The sequence below is a fragment of the Salmo salar genome, chromosome 11, assembly GCF_965601325.2.
Source record: "Salmo salar chromosome 11, fSalSal1, whole genome shotgun sequence".
NCBI classification, from domain to species: domain Eukaryota; kingdom Metazoa; phylum Chordata; class Actinopteri; order Salmoniformes; family Salmonidae; genus Salmo; species Salmo salar.
Genome location: NC_138301.1, coordinates 52,374,840 through 52,391,481, shown reverse-complemented (window position 1 = coordinate 52,391,481; position 16,642 = coordinate 52,374,840). Strand labels below are relative to the sequence as shown.

The 16,642-nt window shown below is 45.7% G+C and overlaps 2 protein-coding genes across 2 annotated transcripts in view; one reads left to right on the top strand and one right to left on the bottom strand.

The window, feature by feature from the left end:
- The window catches only part of LOC106595801 (large neutral amino acids transporter small subunit 1), an 83,581-nt gene extending 70,751 nt beyond the window's left edge, over positions 1-12,830 (top strand). Inside the window, exons 8-10 of the mRNA XM_045689715.2 lie at positions 9,107-9,256; positions 9,342-9,519; positions 10,434-12,830. Of these exons, the coding sequence (XP_045545671.1) occupies positions 9,107-9,256; positions 9,342-9,519; positions 10,434-10,489 (384 nt within the window). The 3' untranslated portion in view covers positions 10,490-12,830. The remainder of the gene's footprint in view (positions 1-9,106; positions 9,257-9,341; positions 9,520-10,433) is intronic.
- Positions 12,831-14,253: 1,423 nt separating this feature from the next.
- Positions 14,254-16,642, bottom strand: part of LOC106594184 (junctophilin-3) — a 31,442-nt gene continuing 29,053 nt past the window's right edge. Inside the window, exon 6 of the mRNA XM_045689714.2 lies at positions 14,254-16,330. Coding sequence (XP_045545670.1) covers positions 16,250-16,330 — 81 coding nt within the window. The 3' untranslated portion in view covers positions 14,254-16,249. The remainder of the gene's footprint in view (positions 16,331-16,642) is intronic.

Below are 16,642 nucleotides of genomic sequence, written 5' to 3'. Positions count from 1 at the left end.
TTGTCTCTCTGTGCATAGTGACGGTGCTGTATGTTCTCTCTCTCTCTGTGCATAGTGACGGTGCTGTATGTTGTCTCTCTGTGCATAGTGACGGTGCTGTATGTTGTCTCTCTCTGTGCATAATGACGGTGCTGTATGTTCTCTCTCTCAGTGCATAGTGACGGTGCTATATGTTGTCTCTCTCTCTCTCAGTACATAGTGACGGTGCTGTATGTTGTCTCTCTCTCTCTCTCTCTCTCTCTCTCTCTCTCTCTCTCTCTCTCTCTCTCTCTCTCTCTCTCAGTACATAGTGACGGTGCTGTATGTTGTCTCTCTCTCTCAGTACACAGTGACGGTGCTGTATGTTGTCTCTCTCTCTCTCAGTGCATTGTGATGGTGCTGTATGTTCTCTCTCTCAGTACATAGTGACGGTTCTGTATGTTGTCTCTCTCTCTCAGTACATAGTGACGGTGCTGTATGTTGTCTCTCTCTCTCTGTACATAGTGACGGTGCTGTATGTTGTGTCTCTCTCTCTCTCTCTCTCTCAGTACATAGTGACGGTGCTGTATGTTGTCTCTCTCTCTCAGTATATAGTGACGGTGCTGTATGTTGTCTCTCTCTCTCTCTCTCTCTCTCTCTCTCTCTCTCTCTCTCTCTCTCTCTCAGTACATAGTGACGGTGCTGTATGTTGTCTCTCTCTCTCAGTACACAGTGACGGTGCTGTATGTTGTCTCTCTCTCTCTCAGTGCATTGTGATGGTGCTGTATGTTCTCTCTCTCAGTACATAGTGACGGTTCTGTATGTTGTCTCTCTCTCTCAGTACATAGTGACGGTGCTGTATGTTGTCTCTCTCTCTCTGTGCATAGTGACGGTGCTGTATGTTGTCTCTCTCTCTCTCAGTGCATAATGATGGTGCTGTATGTTCTCTTACTCTCTCAGTGCATAATGATGGTGCTGTATGTTCTCTTACTCTCTCAGTGCATAATGATGGTGCTGTATGTTATCTTTCTCTCTGTGCATAGTGACGGTGCTGTATGTTGTCTCTCTGTGCCTAGGGACGGTGCTGTATGTTCTCTCTCTCTCTCTGTGCATAGTGACGGTGCTGTATGTTGTCTCTCAGTACATAGTGACGGTGCTGTATGTTGTCTCTCAGTACATAGTGACGGTGCTGTATGTTGTCTCTCTCTCTCAGTACATAGTGACGGTGCTGTATGTTGTCTCTCTCTCTCAGTACATAGTGACGGTGCTGTATGTTGTCTCTCTCTCTCAGTGCATAGTGACGGTGCTGTATGTTGTCTCTCTCAGTACATAATGACGGTGCTGTATGTTCTCTATCTAAGTGCATAATGACGGTGCTGTATGTTGTCTCTCTCTCTCTCAGTACATAGTGACGGTGCTGTATGTTGTCTCTCTCTCTCAGTACATAGTGAAGGTGCTGTATGTTGTCTCTCTCTCTCTGTGCATAGTGACGGTGCTGTATGTTGTCTCTCTCTCTCTCAGTGCATAGTGACGGTGCTGTATGTTGTCTCTCTCTCTCTCAGTGCATAGTGACGGTGCTGTATGTTCTCTTACTCTCTCAGTGCATAATGATGGTGCTGTATGTTCTCTTACTCTCTCAGTGCATAATGATGGTGCTGTATGTTATCTTTCTCTCTGTGCATAGTGACGGTGCTGTATGTTGTCTCTCTGTGCCTAGTGACGGTGCTGTATGTTGTCTCTCTCTCTCAGTACATAGTGACGGTGCTGTATGTTGTCTCTCTCTCTCAGTGCATAGTGAATGTGCTGTATGTTGTCTCTCTCAGTACATAATGACGGTGCTGTATGTTCTCTATCTAAGTGCATAATGACGGTGCTGTATGTTGTCTCTCTCTCTCTCTCTCTCAGTACATAGTGACGGTGCTGTATGTTGTCTCTCTCTCTCAGTGCATAGTGACGGTGCTGTATGTTGTCTCTCTCAGTACATAATGACGGTGCTGTATGTTCTCTATCTAAGTGCATAATGACGGTGCTGTATGTTGTCTCTGTCTCTCATTACATAGTGACGGTGCTGTATGTTGTCTCTCTCAGTGCATAGTGACGGTGCTGTATGTTGTCTCTCTCAGTACATAATGACGTGCTGTATGTTCTCTCTCTCAGTGCATAGTGACGGTGCTGTATGTTGTCTCTCTCTGTGCATAGTGACGTTGCTGTATGTTGTCTCTCTCTCTCAGTGCATAGTGATGGTGTTGTATGTTGACTCTCTCAGTACATAGTGATGGTGCTGTATGTTGTCTCTCTCAGTGCATAGTGACGGTGCTGTATGTTGTCTCTCTGTGCATAGTGACGGTGCTGTATGTTCTCTCTCTCTTTACATAGTGACGGTGCTGTATGTTGTCTCTCTCAGTGCATAGTGACGGTGCTGTATGTTGTCTCTCTGTGCATACTGACGGTGCTGTATGTTCTCTCTCTCTGTGCATAGTGACGGTGCTGTATGTTGTCTCTCTGCATAGTGACGGTGCTGTATGTTCTCTCTCTCTGTGCATAATGACGGTGCTGTATGTTGTCTCTCTCAATGCATAGTGACGGTGCTGTATGTTGTCTCTCTCAGTACATAACGACGGTGCTGTATTTTGACTCTCTCTGTGCATAGTGCTGTATGTTGTCTCTCTCTCTCTCTCTCTCTCAGTACTTAGTGACGGTGCTGTATGTCTCTCTCTCTCTCTCAGTACATAGTGACGGTGCTGTATGTTGTCTCTCTCTCTCAGTGCATAGTGACGGTGCTGTATGTTGTCTCTCTCTCTCAGTACATAGTGACGGTGCTGTATGTTGTCTCTCTCTCTGTGCATAGTGACGGTGCTGTATGTTGTCTCTCTGTGCATAGTGATGGTGCTGTATGTTGTCTCTGTGCATAGTGACGGTGCTGTATGTTGTCTCTCTCTCTGTACATAGTGACGGTGCTGTATGTTGTCTCTCTCTCTGTGCATAGTGACGGTGCTGTATGTTCTCTCTCTCTCTGTGCATAGTGACGGTGATGTATGTTCTCTCTCTCTCTGTGCATAGTGACGGTGCTGTATGTTCTCTCTCTCTCTGTGCATAGTGACGGTGCTGTATGTTGTCTCTCAGTACATAATGACGGTGCTGTATGTTGTCTCTCTCTCTCTCAGTACATAGTGACGGTGCTGTATGTTGTCTCTCTCTCTCAGTGCATAGTGATGGTGCTGTATGTTGTCTCTCTCAGTACATAATGACGGTGCTGTATGTTGTCTCTCAGTACATAATGACGGTGCTGTATGTTGTCTCTCTCTCTCAGTACATAATGACGGTGTTGTATGTTGTCTCTCTCTCTCTGTGCATAGTGACGGTGCTGTATGTTGTCTCTCTCTCTCTCAGTGCATTGTGATGGTGCTGTATGTTCTCTCTCTCTCTGTGCATAGTGACGGTGCTGTATGTTGTCTCTCTCTCTCTCAGTGCATTGTGATGGTGCTGTATGTTGTCTCTCCCTCTCAGTACATAATGACGGTGCTGTATGTTGTCTCTCTCAGTGCATAGTGTATGTTGTCTCTCTCTCTCAGTACATAATGACGGTGCTGTATGTTGTCTCTCTCTCTCAGTACATAGTGACGGTGCTGTATGTTGTCTCTCTCAGTACATAATGACGGTGCTGTATGTTCTCTTTCTCAGTGCATTGTGACGGTGCTGTATGTTGTCTCTCTCTGTGCATAGTGACGTTGCTGTATGTTGTCTCTCTCTCTCAGTACATAGTGACGGTGCTGTATGTTCTCTCACTCAGTACATAGTGATGGTGCTGTATGTTCTGTCTCTCAGTGCATAGTGACGGTGCTGTATGTTGTCTCTCTGTGCATAGTGACGGTGCTGTATGTTGTCTCTCTCAGTACATAATGACGGTGCTGTATGTTCTCTCACTCAGTACATATTGACGGTGCTGTATGTTCTCTCTCAGTGCATAGTGACGGTGCTGTATGTTTACTCTCTGTGCATAGTGACGGTGCTGTATGTTCTCTCTCTCTGTGCATAGTGACGGTGCTGTATGTTGTCTCTGTGCATAGTGACGGTGCTGTATGTTGTCTCTGTGCATAGTGACGGTGCTGTATGTTCTCTCTCTCTGTACATAATGACGGTGCTGTATGTTGTCTCTCTCAGTGCATAGTGACGGTGCTGTATGTTGTCTCTCTCAGTACATAACGACGGTGCTGTATGTTGACTCTCTCTGTGCATAGTGACGGTGCTGTATGTTGTCTCTCTCTCTCTCAGTACTTAGTGACGGTGATGTATGTCTCTCTCTCTCTCTCTCTCTCTCTCTCTCTCAGTACATAGTGACGGTGCTGTATGTTGTCTCTCTCTCTCAGTGCATAGTGACGGTGCTGTATGTTGTCTCTCTCTCTCAGTACATAGTGACGGTGCTGTATGTTGTCTCTCTCTCAGTACATAGTGACGGTGCTGTATGTTGTCTCTCTCTCTGTGCATAGTGACGGTGCTGTATGTTGTCTCTCTGTGCCTATTGACGGTGCTGTATGTTGTCTCTCTGTGCCTAGTGACGGTGCTGTATGTTGTGTCTCTCTGTGCCTAGTGACGGTGCTGTATGTTGTCTCTCTCAGTACATCATGACGGTGCTGTATGTTGTCTCTCAGTACATAATGACGGTGCTGTATGTTGTCTCTCAGTACATAATGACGGTGCTGTATGTTGTCTCTCTCTCTCTGTGCATAGTGACGGTGCTGTATGTTGTCTCTCTCTCTCTCAGTGCATTGTGATGGTGCTGTATGTTGTCTGTCTCTCAGTACATAATGACGGTGCTGTATGTTGTCTCTCTCTCTCTCAGTGCATAGTGACGGTGCTGTATGTTGTCTCTCTCTCTCTCTGTGCATAGTGACGGTGCTGTATGTTGTCTCTCTCTCTCTCAGTGCATTGTGATGGTGCTGTATGTTGTCTCTCTCTCTCAGTACATAATGACGGTGCTGTATGTTGTCTCTCTCTGTGCATAGTGACGGTGCTGTATGTTGTCTCTCTCTCTCTCAGTGCATTGTGATGGTGCTGTATGTTCTCTCTCTCAGTACATAGTGACGGTGCTGTATGTTGTCTCTCTCTCTCTCTCAGTACATAGTGACGGTGCTGTATGTTGTCTCTCTCTCTCTCAGTGCATAGTGACGGTGCTGTCTCTCTCTGTGCATAGTGACGGTGCTGTGTGTTTTCTCTCTGTGCATAGTGACGGTGCTGTATGTTCTCTCACTCAGTACATAGTGATGGTGCTGTATGTTCTGTCTCTCAGTGCATAGTGACGGTGCTGTATGTTGTCTCTCTGTGCATAGTGACGGTGCTGTATGTTGTCTCTCTCAGTACATAATGACGGTGCTGTATGTTCTCTCACTCAGTACATATTGACGGTGCTGTATGTTCTCTCTCAGTGCATAGTGACGGTGCTGTATGTTTACTCTCTCTGTGCATAGTGACGGTGCTGTATGTTCTCTCTCTCTGTGCATAGTGACGGTGCTGTATGTTGTCTCTGTGCATAGTGACGGTGCTGTATGTTGTCTCTGTGCATAGTGACGGTGCTGTATGTTCTCTCTCTCTGTACATAATGACGGTGCTGTATGTTGTCTCTCTCAGTGCATAGTGACGGTGCTGTATGTTGTCTCTCTCAGTACATAACGACGGTGCTGTATGTTGACTCTCTCTGTGCATAGTGACGGTGCTGTATGTTGTCTCTCTCAGTACATAATGACGGTGCTGTATGTTCTCTCACTCAGTACATATTGACGGTGCTGTATGTTCTCTCTCAGTGCATAGTGACGGTGCTGTATGTTTACTCTCTGTGCATAGTGACGGTGCTGTATGTTCTCTCTCTCTGTGCATAGTGACGGTGCTGTATGTTGTCTCTGTGCATAGTGACGGTGCTGTATGTTGTCTCTGTGCATAGTGACGGTGCTGTATGTTCTCTCTCTCTGTACATAATGACGGTGCTGTATGTTGTCTCTCTCAGTGCATAGTGACGGTGCTGTATGTTGTCTCTCTCAGTACATAACGACGGTGCTGTATGTTGACTCTCTCTGTGCATAGTGACGGTGCTGTATGTTGTCTCTCTCTCTCTCAGTACTTAGTGACGGTGATGTATGTCTCTCTCTCTCTCTCTCTCTCTCTCTCTCTCAGTACATAGTGACGGTGCTGTATGTTGTCTCTCTCTCTCAGTGCATAGTGACGGTGCTGTATGTTGTCTCTCTCTCTCAGTACATAGTGACGGTGCTGTATGTTGTCTCTCTCTCAGTACATAGTGACGGTGCTGTATGTTGTCTCTCTCTCTGTGCATAGTGACGGTGCTGTATGTTGTCTCTCTGTGCCTATTGACGGTGCTGTATGTTGTCTCTCTGTGCCTAGTGACGGTGCTGTATGTTGTGTCTCTCTGTGCCTAGTGACGGTGCTGTATGTTGTCTCTCTCAGTACATCATGACGGTGCTGTATGTTGTCTCTCAGTACATAATGACGGTGCTGTATGTTGTCTCTCAGTACATAATGACGGTGCTGTATGTTGTCTCTCTCTCTCTGTGCATAGTGACGGTGCTGTATGTTGTCTCTCTCTCTCTCAGTGCATTGTGATGGTGCTGTATGTTGTCTGTCTCTCAGTACATAATGACGGTGCTGTATGTTGTCTCTCTCTCTCTCAGTGCATAGTGACGGTGCTGTATGTTGTCTCTCTCTCTCTCTGTGCATAGTGACGGTGCTGTATGTTGTCTCTCTCTCTCTCAGTGCATTGTGATGGTGCTGTATGTTGTCTCTCTCTCTCAGTACATAATGACGGTGCTGTATGTTGTCTCTCTCTGTGCATAGTGACGGTGCTGTATGTTGTCTCTCTCTCTCTCAGTGCATTGTGATGGTGCTGTATGTTCTCTCTCTCAGTACATAGTGACGGTGCTGTATGTTGTCTCTCTCTCTCTCTCAGTACATAGTGACGGTGCTGTATGTTGTCTCTCTCTCTCTCAGTGCATAGTGACGGTGCTGTCTCTCTCTGTGCATAGTGACGGTGCTGTGTGTTGTCTCTCTGTGCATAGTGACGGTGCTGTATGTTCTCTCACTCAGTACATAGTGATGGTGCTGTATGTTCTGTCTCTCAGTGCATAGTGACGGTGCTGTATGTTGTCTCTCTGTGCATAGTGACGGTGCTGTATGTTGTCTCTCTCAGTACATAATGACGGTGCTGTATGTTCTCTCACTCAGTACATATTGACGGTGCTGTATGTTCTCTCTCAGTGCATAGTGACGGTGCTGTATGTTTACTCTCTCTGTGCATAGTGACGGTGCTGTATGTTCTCTCTCTCTGTGCATAGTGACGGTGCTGTATGTTGTCTCTGTGCATAGTGACGGTGCTGTATGTTGTCTCTGTGCATAGTGACGGTGCTGTATGTTCTCTCTCTCTGTACATAATGACGGTGCTGTATGTTGTCTCTCTCAGTGCATAGTGACGGTGCTGTATGTTGTCTCTCTCAGTACATAACGACGGTGCTGTATGTTGACTCTCTCTGTGCATAGTGACGGTGCTGTATGTTGTCTCTCTCTCTCTCAGTACTTAGTGACGGTGATGTATGTCTCTCTCTCAGTACATAGTGACGGTGCTGTATGTTGTCTCTCTCTCTCAGTGCATAGTGACGGTGCTGTATGTTGTCTCTCTCTCTCAGTACATAGTGACGGTGCTGTATGTTGTCTCTCTCTCAGTACATAGTGACGGTGCTGTATGTTGTCTCTCTCTCTGTGCATAGTGACGGTGCTGTATGTTGTCTCTCTGTGCCTATTGACGGTGCTGTATGTTGTCTCTCTGTGCCTAGTGACGGTGCTGTATGTTGTGTCTCTCTGTGCCTAGTGACGGTGCTGTATGTTGTCTCTCTCAGTACATCATGACGGTGCTGTATGTTGTCTCTCAGTACATAATGACGGTGCTGTATGTTGTCTCTCAGTACATAATGACGGTGCTGTATGTTGTCTCTCTCTCTCTGTGCATAGTGACGGTGCTGTATGTTGTCTCTCTCTCTCTCAGTGCATTGTGATGGTGCTGTATGTTGTCTGTCTCTCAGTACATAATGACGGTGCTGTATGTTGTCTCTCTCTCTCTCAGTGCATAGTGACGGTGCTGTATGTTGTCTCTCTCTCTCTGTGCATAGTGACGGTGCTGTATGTTGTCTCTCTCTCTCTCAGTGCATTGTGATGGTGCTGTATGTTGTCTCTCTCTCTCAGTACATAATGACGGTGCTGTATGTTGTCTCTCTCTGTGCATAGTGACGGTGCTGTATGTTGTCTCTCTCTCTCTCAGTGCATTGTGATGGTGCTGTATGTTCTCTCTCTCAGTACATAGTGACGGTGCTGTATGTTGTCTCTCTCTCTCTCTCAGTACATAGTGACGGTGCTGTATGTTGTCTCTCTCTCTCTCAGTGCATAGTGACGGTGCTGTCTCTCTCTGTGCATAGTGACGGTGCTGTGTGTTGTCTCTCTGTGCATAGTGACGGTGCTGTATGTTCTCTTACTCTCTCAGTGCATAATGATGGTGCTGTATGTTCTCTTACTCTCTCAGTGCATAATGATGGTGCTGTATGTTCTCTTACTCTCTCAGTACATATTGATGGTGCTGTATGATCTCTTATTCTCTCAGTGCATAGTGACGGTGCTGTATGTTCTCTCTCTCTGTGCATAATGACGGTGCTGTATGTTCTCTTACTCTCTCAGTGCATAGTGACGGTGCTGTATGTTCTCTTATTCTCTCAGTACATAGTGACGGTGCTGTATGTTCTCCTACTCTCTCAGTACATAGTGACGGTGCTGTATGTTGTCTCTCTCAGTGCATAGTGACGGTGCTGTATGTTGTCTCTCTCTCTCTCTCTCTCTCTCTCTCTCTCTCTCTCTCTCTCTCTCTCTCTCAGTACATAATGACGGTGCTGTATGTTCTCCTACTCTCTCAGTACATAATGACGGTGCTGTATGTTCTCTTACTCTCTCAGTACATAGTGACGGTGCTGTATGTTGTCTCTCTCTGTGCATAGTGACGGTGCTGTATGTTCTCTTACTCTCTCAGTGCATAGTGACGGTGCTGTATGTTCTCCTACTCTCTCAGTACTATGTGACGGTGCTGTATGTTGTCTCTCTCTCTCAGTGCATTATGACGTTGCTGTACGCATTATCCAGCGACATCTTCTCTATCATCAACTTCTTCAGCTTTTTCAACTGGCTCTGCGTCTCCATGGCCATCATCGGCATGATGTGGCTGCGATACAGGAGACCTGAACTGGAGCGACCCATCAAGGTAAGTCTGTCTGTGTGTATCCGTTTGTATAAGTATTTCTGTGTGTGTTTCTCCTGTGGGTCCTACATCGTTGTGTGTGTTCCAGGTCAATCTCCTACTCCCGGTGAGTTTCGTGGTAGCGTGTGTTTTCCTCATTGTGGTGTCATTTTGGAAGACGCCCGTGGAGTGTGGCATCGGCTTCGGGATCATCGCCACTGGAGTACCCGTCTATTTCTTTGGTGTTTGGTGGCAGAAAAAACCCAGCTGGATCATCAATGGCATCAGTGAGTAATTTACAGCATAATAAAATCACTAAACTATCACTTCTACTAACAAGGTTAATGTACAGTACACATCAAGATACTAAACTATCACTTCTACTAACAAGGTTAATGTACAGTACACATCAAGATACTCAACTAGCACTTCTACTAACAAGGTTAATGTACAGTACACATCAAGATACTCAACTAGCACTTCTACTAACAAGGTTAATGTACAGTACACATCAAGATACTCAACTATCACTTCTACTAACAAGGTTAATGTACAGTACACATCAATATACTAAACTATCACTTCTACTAACAAGGTTAATGTACAGTAAACATCAATATACTAAACTATCACTTCTACTAACAAGGTTAATGTACAGTACACATTAATATACTAAACTATCACTTCTACTAACAAGGTTAATGTACAGTACACATTAATATACTAAACTATCACTTCTACTAACAAGGTTAATGTACAGTACACATCAAGATGACATCTAGATTAATTAAATACACTACTACTACTACTACTACTACTACTGCTGTGCTACTTCTACTACTACTGTACTACTACTACTACTAGTACTACTACTAACACTACTGCTGTGCTACTACTACTACTGTACTACTACTACTACTATTACTGCTACTGCTACTACTACTACTACTAACACTACTGCTGTGCTACTACTATTACTGTACTACTACTGTACTACTACTACTATTACTGCTGCTACTACTACTGCTACTACTACTACTACTACTACTACTACTACTAATACTGCTACTATTACTGCTGCTACTACTACTACTACTACTGCTAGTACTACTACTACTACTACTACTACTACTACTAGTAGTACTACTAGTACTACTGCTGATGATGAAAGGGTGTAATAGTAGAGCTGGTTTTCTTGCAGGCTTGTTGACCGTGTTCTGTCAGAAGCTGCTCAACGTGGTTCCTCAGGACTCATGAACTCAACCTATTCTCCACTGCAACCCAAGCCACTGTACCACCACTGAAGCAGTACTGGACGGTTAATGTGTGTTCATCTCAGGCTGATCACTCTGAATACTCTCTAACCTTTGACCCCTAACCTTGATTAAGGAGTCAGTGGGGATGGGGGTGGGTTTATTGTGTCCAGAAGGAAGGGGTGGGGGACCAACTAGTAAGTAGGCCTAACTATTTGGCTCTTTACACAGAAAACCCACCTTGCTGTCTTTTCTTTACATTTTCAAACCGTCTTTTCAGTATCTTGTCTTTGTTTATATTTCTTCCTATATTTAAATAGCAGTTATGTAGACTGTGTTTTTCTTATTTTGACAGTGTCTTTAAATGTTAAACTGGGGAGTTCTAGAGGTGTACTTAGCAGGGTTAGGCTCAATTTCAATTCCATTCAGAAAGTAAACCAAATTCCAATTTTTCCTAATTGAAATGCATTGAAGAGAATATTAATTTCATTGTAGTTCCTGAATTGAAATGGAATTGACCCCAGCCCTGATACTGTTCCCCATACGCCGAAGACGTGGATGTCGATTAAGGCAGCCTCTGATTCAGAGGGTTTGGGTTAAATGCGGAAGACACCATTTCAGTTGAATACATTCAGTTGGACAACTGACTAGGTATCCCCCCTTTCCTTTCCCTTTTATTTACATAACTGGTAGTATGAAGGCATGATATTTGGTCCTGAAGAAGTTCGTTCTTTAGGAAGTGCACATCTCGGAAGGTAAAATAGTTACTAGAATTCAGAATTATAAGTCGGAGTTCTAGAGTCCCCAGGCTCCATTCCTACAGAGAGAGAGACAGGAGGAGAGACAGACAGGAGGAGAGAGGAGAGACAGAGAGGAGAGACAGACAGGAGGAGAGAGGAGAGACAGACAGGAGGAGAGAGGAGAGACAGACAGGAGGAGAGAGGAGAGACAGACAGGAGGAGAGAGGAGAGACAGACAGGAGGAGAGAGGAGAGACAGACAGGAGGAGAGAGGAGAGACAGACAGGAGGAGAGAGGAGAGACAGACAGGAGGAGAGAGGGAGACATGAGGAGAGAGGAGAGAGAGAGACAGGAGGAGAGAGAGAGACAGGAGGAGAGAGGAGAGAGACAGACAGGAGGAGAGAGGAGAGAGAGAGACAGGGGGAGAGAGAGAGACAGGGGGAGAGAGGAGAAAGAGAGTCAGGAGAGAGAGAGAAGAAAGAGAGTCAGGAGAGAGAGAGAGAGAGACAGGAGGAGAGAGGAGAGAGAGACAAGAGGAGAGAGAGAGACAGGAGGAGAGAGGAGAGAAGGCGCCGGCTGGAGGACGAGATGACCTATTGAACTAGTTATCTAATGTTATCATCGGTTGTTGCTGTCTGTATTCTACTGACAGATTCTGAGACAGGATGAGAGAGGAGAGAGAGAGACGGGGGGACAGGAGAGAGAGACAGGAGGAGAGAGGAGAGAGAGACAGGAGGAGATAGGAGGAGAGAGACAGAAGGAGACAGGAGGAGAGAGAGAGTTGTTACTGTCTGTATTCTACCGACAGATTCGGAGAGAGACAGGAGGAGAGAGGAGAGAGAGAGAGAGACAGGGGGGGACAGGAGAGAGAGAGGAGGAGAGAGGAGAGAGAGACAGGAGGAGATAGGAGAGAGAGACAGGAGGAGAGAGGAGAGAGAGAGAGACAGGGGGGGACAGGAGAGAGAGACAGGAGGAGATAGGAGAGAGAGACAGGAGGAGACAGGAGGAGAGAGGAGAGAGAGAGAGACAGGGGGGGACAGGAGAGAGAGAGGAGGAGAGAGGAGAGAGAGACAGGAGGAGATAGGAGAGAGAGACAGGAGGAGACAGGAGGAGAGAGGAGAGAGAGACAGGAGGAGATAGGAGAGAGAGAGAGACAGGGGGGGACAGGAGAGAGAGAGGAGAGAGAGACAGGAGGAGATAGGAGAGACATGAGGAGAGACAGGAGAGGGGAGAGAGAGAGACAGGAGGAGAGAGGAGAGAGAGAGACAGGAGGAAAGAGGAGAGAGAGAGAGACAGGAGGAGAGAGGAGAGAGAGAGACAGGAGGAAAGAGGAGAGAGAGAGAGACAAGAGGAGAGAGAGACAGGAGGAGAGAGGAGAGAGAGAGAGTTGTTACTGTCTGTATTCTACCAACAGAGATATTCCTGAAGCTTTTTTGACACTTCCTGTGCCTTGTCTTGTTGTTTTGTTTTTTTAATACTCTGTTTGCTCTGAATGTTACAAACTCTATTTTTATATGAAATACCAAGACATTGTTCTAAGTGTCCTCCCTGTGCTGCACTTTGAATGTGAATTTGGTTTTATAAATAAAGTTTTTGAAACAACCAATGATGACGGGAGTGAAGAGTGATTGTCGTTTGGGGTTTTGAATGTTGTTTTTTGAGGACTGGCTGACCTTTTTACACTTTGGTTGTATTGACAGTAACATACTGCAGAAAGACAAGTCAATCCAGTTAGCCTGTAGTTACTATACATTCATACAGTTAGAATGGATTTGAACATGTGAAATCCAGTCTACTATACGTGTGTGTGTGAGGCTATATGAGGAGAGCAGCAGTAACCACACCGACGCCCACACACAGTCATTTCAGACATTTCATTATTTTTCTCCACATATCATAAACCAAAAGCATAAGAAAGAGCATGCTTGGGCATGCAATGATGTCACAACATGATGTCACCGGGTGCCGAGTATAAAACAGCAGAACAGATTTTTAGCTCATTCATAAAACTCTGGATCGACATTTTTAAAATCCACAGGAGTTTTTTTTTTAAAAGCTAGCGTTTTATTTATTTGACACCGATGATGGTCTCTGCCTCAGCGCCAGCCACCTGTTGCTGGGTAAAAACACTAGGCGAGCCGGAGAGAGAGAGACTCACAAACTGACTGACACCAGATTGAGCAGGCTAAACAAACATGCTGAAAAACATCTCATGGGGCCCCCAGCATGTCTGGAGGTGACACTGAAGGAGAACACACCCAGGCTGTATTCCCAAATAGCACTCTATTCACTATATACCATGCACCATTCTGGACCAGGGCCCACGCGCTACTGTTCTCCCAAAGTAGTGCACTAGGTATATAGGGAAGAAGGTGCCATTTGGGACTTTGGACTGGTCTGGAAGAGACCCAGTTCTCCCTGTGGACTGGTCTGGAAGAAGGCCGACTGGGAGAGAGACTAAACAGTGCATGCCACTTCAGGAGGGGTCAACCTTTCACCATTCTGAAGGTCAACCCCCCTCCCAGACTGCATTTCCCACCAGGGGTGTTTCATCAAGTCAATCATTACATTAATAAAAAATAAATAAATACGAGGCACTCAGCATTCTCTCTGTCTGGCAAAATGCTCAAAAGTAACAAACATCTGAATAATAATGATACATACATATATATATATATATATATATATATATATATATATTTAGAATCAGTGTTATAACGTAACAGTCTCAACGCTGTACACAGGGGCAAGCCTGAATTATCCCACTCCATAGTCCTCACTATGTCAGTAGTGTGTGTGTGTGTGTGTGTGTGTGTGTGTGTGTGTGTGTGTGTGGACACTGCGTGTGTTTTGTTGTGTAAGTGATAGGGTTGAGATCATTCATGAATGATTCATGAATAAAAAAAAAAACTCATAGAAAAGTGTGGGTTTTTATTCAATTCATGAATCGAATCTTAAATCTTAAAAATGTCAGTTTCCTGATTCGACTGAATGTGAAACGGCATTGATCCCAACTCTCGGTTCATAGCTGCAGTGAAGTGAATCATCAGAAGTGATGTCTAGGTGGGTTTGTGTACAAATGGAGAACAACAGATGTAAAACACAGAGGGATAGAAAGATGCTATTTTAACTGCACACACCCTCATGCAATGGCTGTGTGTGTGTGTGTGTGTGTGTGTGTGTGTGTGTGTGTGTGTGTGTGTGTGTGTGTGTGTGTGTGAGAGAGTGTGTATGTGAGAGAGTGTGTGTGTGCGTGTGTGTGTGTGAGAGTGTGTATGTGAGAGAGTGTGTGTGTGAGAAAGTGTGTATGTGTGAGAGAGTATGTATGTGAGAGAGTGTGTGTGTGCGTGTGTATGTGTGAGAGAGTGTGTGTGTGAGAGAGTGTATATGTGAGAGAGTGTGTGTGCGAGAGAGTGTATATGTGAGAGTGTGTGTGTGTGTGTGAGAGAGTGTGTGTGTGAGAGAGTGTATATGTGAGAGAGTGTGTGTGTGTGAGTGTGTGTGTGTGTGCGTGTGTGTGTGTGAGAGAGTGTGTGTGTGCGTGTGTATGTGTGAGAGAGTGTGTGTGTGAGAGAGTGTATATGTGAGAGAGTGTATATGTGAGAGAGTGTGTGAGAGAGAGTGTGTGTGAGAGAGAGTGTGAGAGAGAGTGTGTGTGAGAGAGAGTGTGAGAGAGAGTGTGTGTGAGAGAGTGTGTGTGTGAGAGTGTGTGTGAGAGAGAGTGTGTGTGAGAGTGTGTGTGAGAGAGAGTGTGTGTGAGAGAGTGTGTGAGAGAGAGTGTGTGTGAGAGAGTGTGTGTGTGAGAGTGTGTGTGAGAGAGAGTGTGTGTGAGAGAGAGTGTGTGTGAGAGAGTGTGTGTGAGAGAGAGTGTGTGTGAGAGAGAGTGTGTGTGAGAGAGTGTGTGTGTGAGAGAGAGTGTGTGTGAGAGAGAGTGTGAGAGAGAGTGTATATGTGAGAGAGAGTGTGTGTGAGAGTGTGTGTGTGAGAGAGAGTGTGTGAGAGAGAGTGTGTGAGTGTGTGTGAGAGAGAGTGTGTGTGAGAGAGAGTGTGTGTGAGAGAGAGTGTGTGTGAGAGAGAGTGTGTGTGAGAGTGTGAGAGAGAGTGTGTGTGAGAGAGAGTGTGTGTGTGAGAGAGAGTGTGTGAGAGAGAGTGTGAGAGAGAGTGTGTGTGAGAGAGAGTGTGTGTGAGAGAGTGTGTGTGTGTGAGAGTGTGTGTGAGAGAGAGTGTGTGAGAGAGAGAGTGTGTGGCGGAGCCCTTTAACATGGATCTACTCTTGCAGCATAGTTTGGTAGCATAGATCAGGACTACGTCCCTAATGGCACCTTATACCCTCTATCATGCACTATGTTTAACTGTAGCCCCCATAGAGCTCTGGTCTAAAGTAGTACACTATATAGGGAATAGGGTGCCATTTGAGAGGCATCCCAGCAGTTGGTAGATGAGGCCATAGGGTATAGGGTTAGGGGCTAGGGTGGGCTAGCATGTCATATTGTTAAGTGGGATAAAGTGTAGGACAGAGGGTGCTGTACACTAGTCTTGGATGGATGGGGCCAAGTGGACATAGTCTGTGCCCTGTGTATCCTGTCCTCTATACAGCAGGTGCCCTGCTAACAAAACCCGTGCATTTGTGGCCACCACATCACATCACACCATCTCAAAGCTTCCACAGTCGTAATGCAATACCTTTCGACGTGGTTGCAAGCACAACAAAAGGAAATTCATTCAAAAAAACTGTAGTGTTTTAGAAACTCAAGGCAGATAGATAAATCCGTTGAATTATATACCTTCACTGAGTCTGTGACATGAGATGAGATAAACATCAAGGGGTGGAGAAGAGAACGACAGGCGGTTAACAACAATAGAAACACCGTGCTGTTGATGTCCGTCGTCACTCCTCCGCTCCTTCCACGCTGCAGGCTCCAGTTGGCTGGGCAGAGTCATGTCTGTATCAGTAATAACTCATATAATATAAGTCATAATAATAATAATAATAATAATACGACTTAGTAGATCATAGAAGGAAAGTTAAATAAAGAAATGGATGAAGAGGATGGCTACTCCAATATTGAGCAATATAACCATGACTACCAGGACACAGCTGGAGCCCTGGGAGAGACAGGAGAAGAGAGGAGAGAGAGACAGGAGGAGAGAGAGACAGGAGGAGAGAGGAGAGAGAGAGAGAAAGGAGGAGGGAGAGAGACAGGAGGAGAGAGGAGAGAGAGAGAGAAAGGAGGAGGGAGAGAGACAGGAGGAGAGAGGAGAGAGACGGGAGGAGAGAGGATAGAGAGAGAAAGGAGGAGAGAGGAAAAGAGAGAGACAGGAGGAGGGAGAGAGACAGGAGGAGAGAGGAGGAGAGAGGAGGAGAGAGTAGAGAGAGAGGAAGGAGGAGAAAGGAGGTGGGAGAGAGACAGAAGGAGA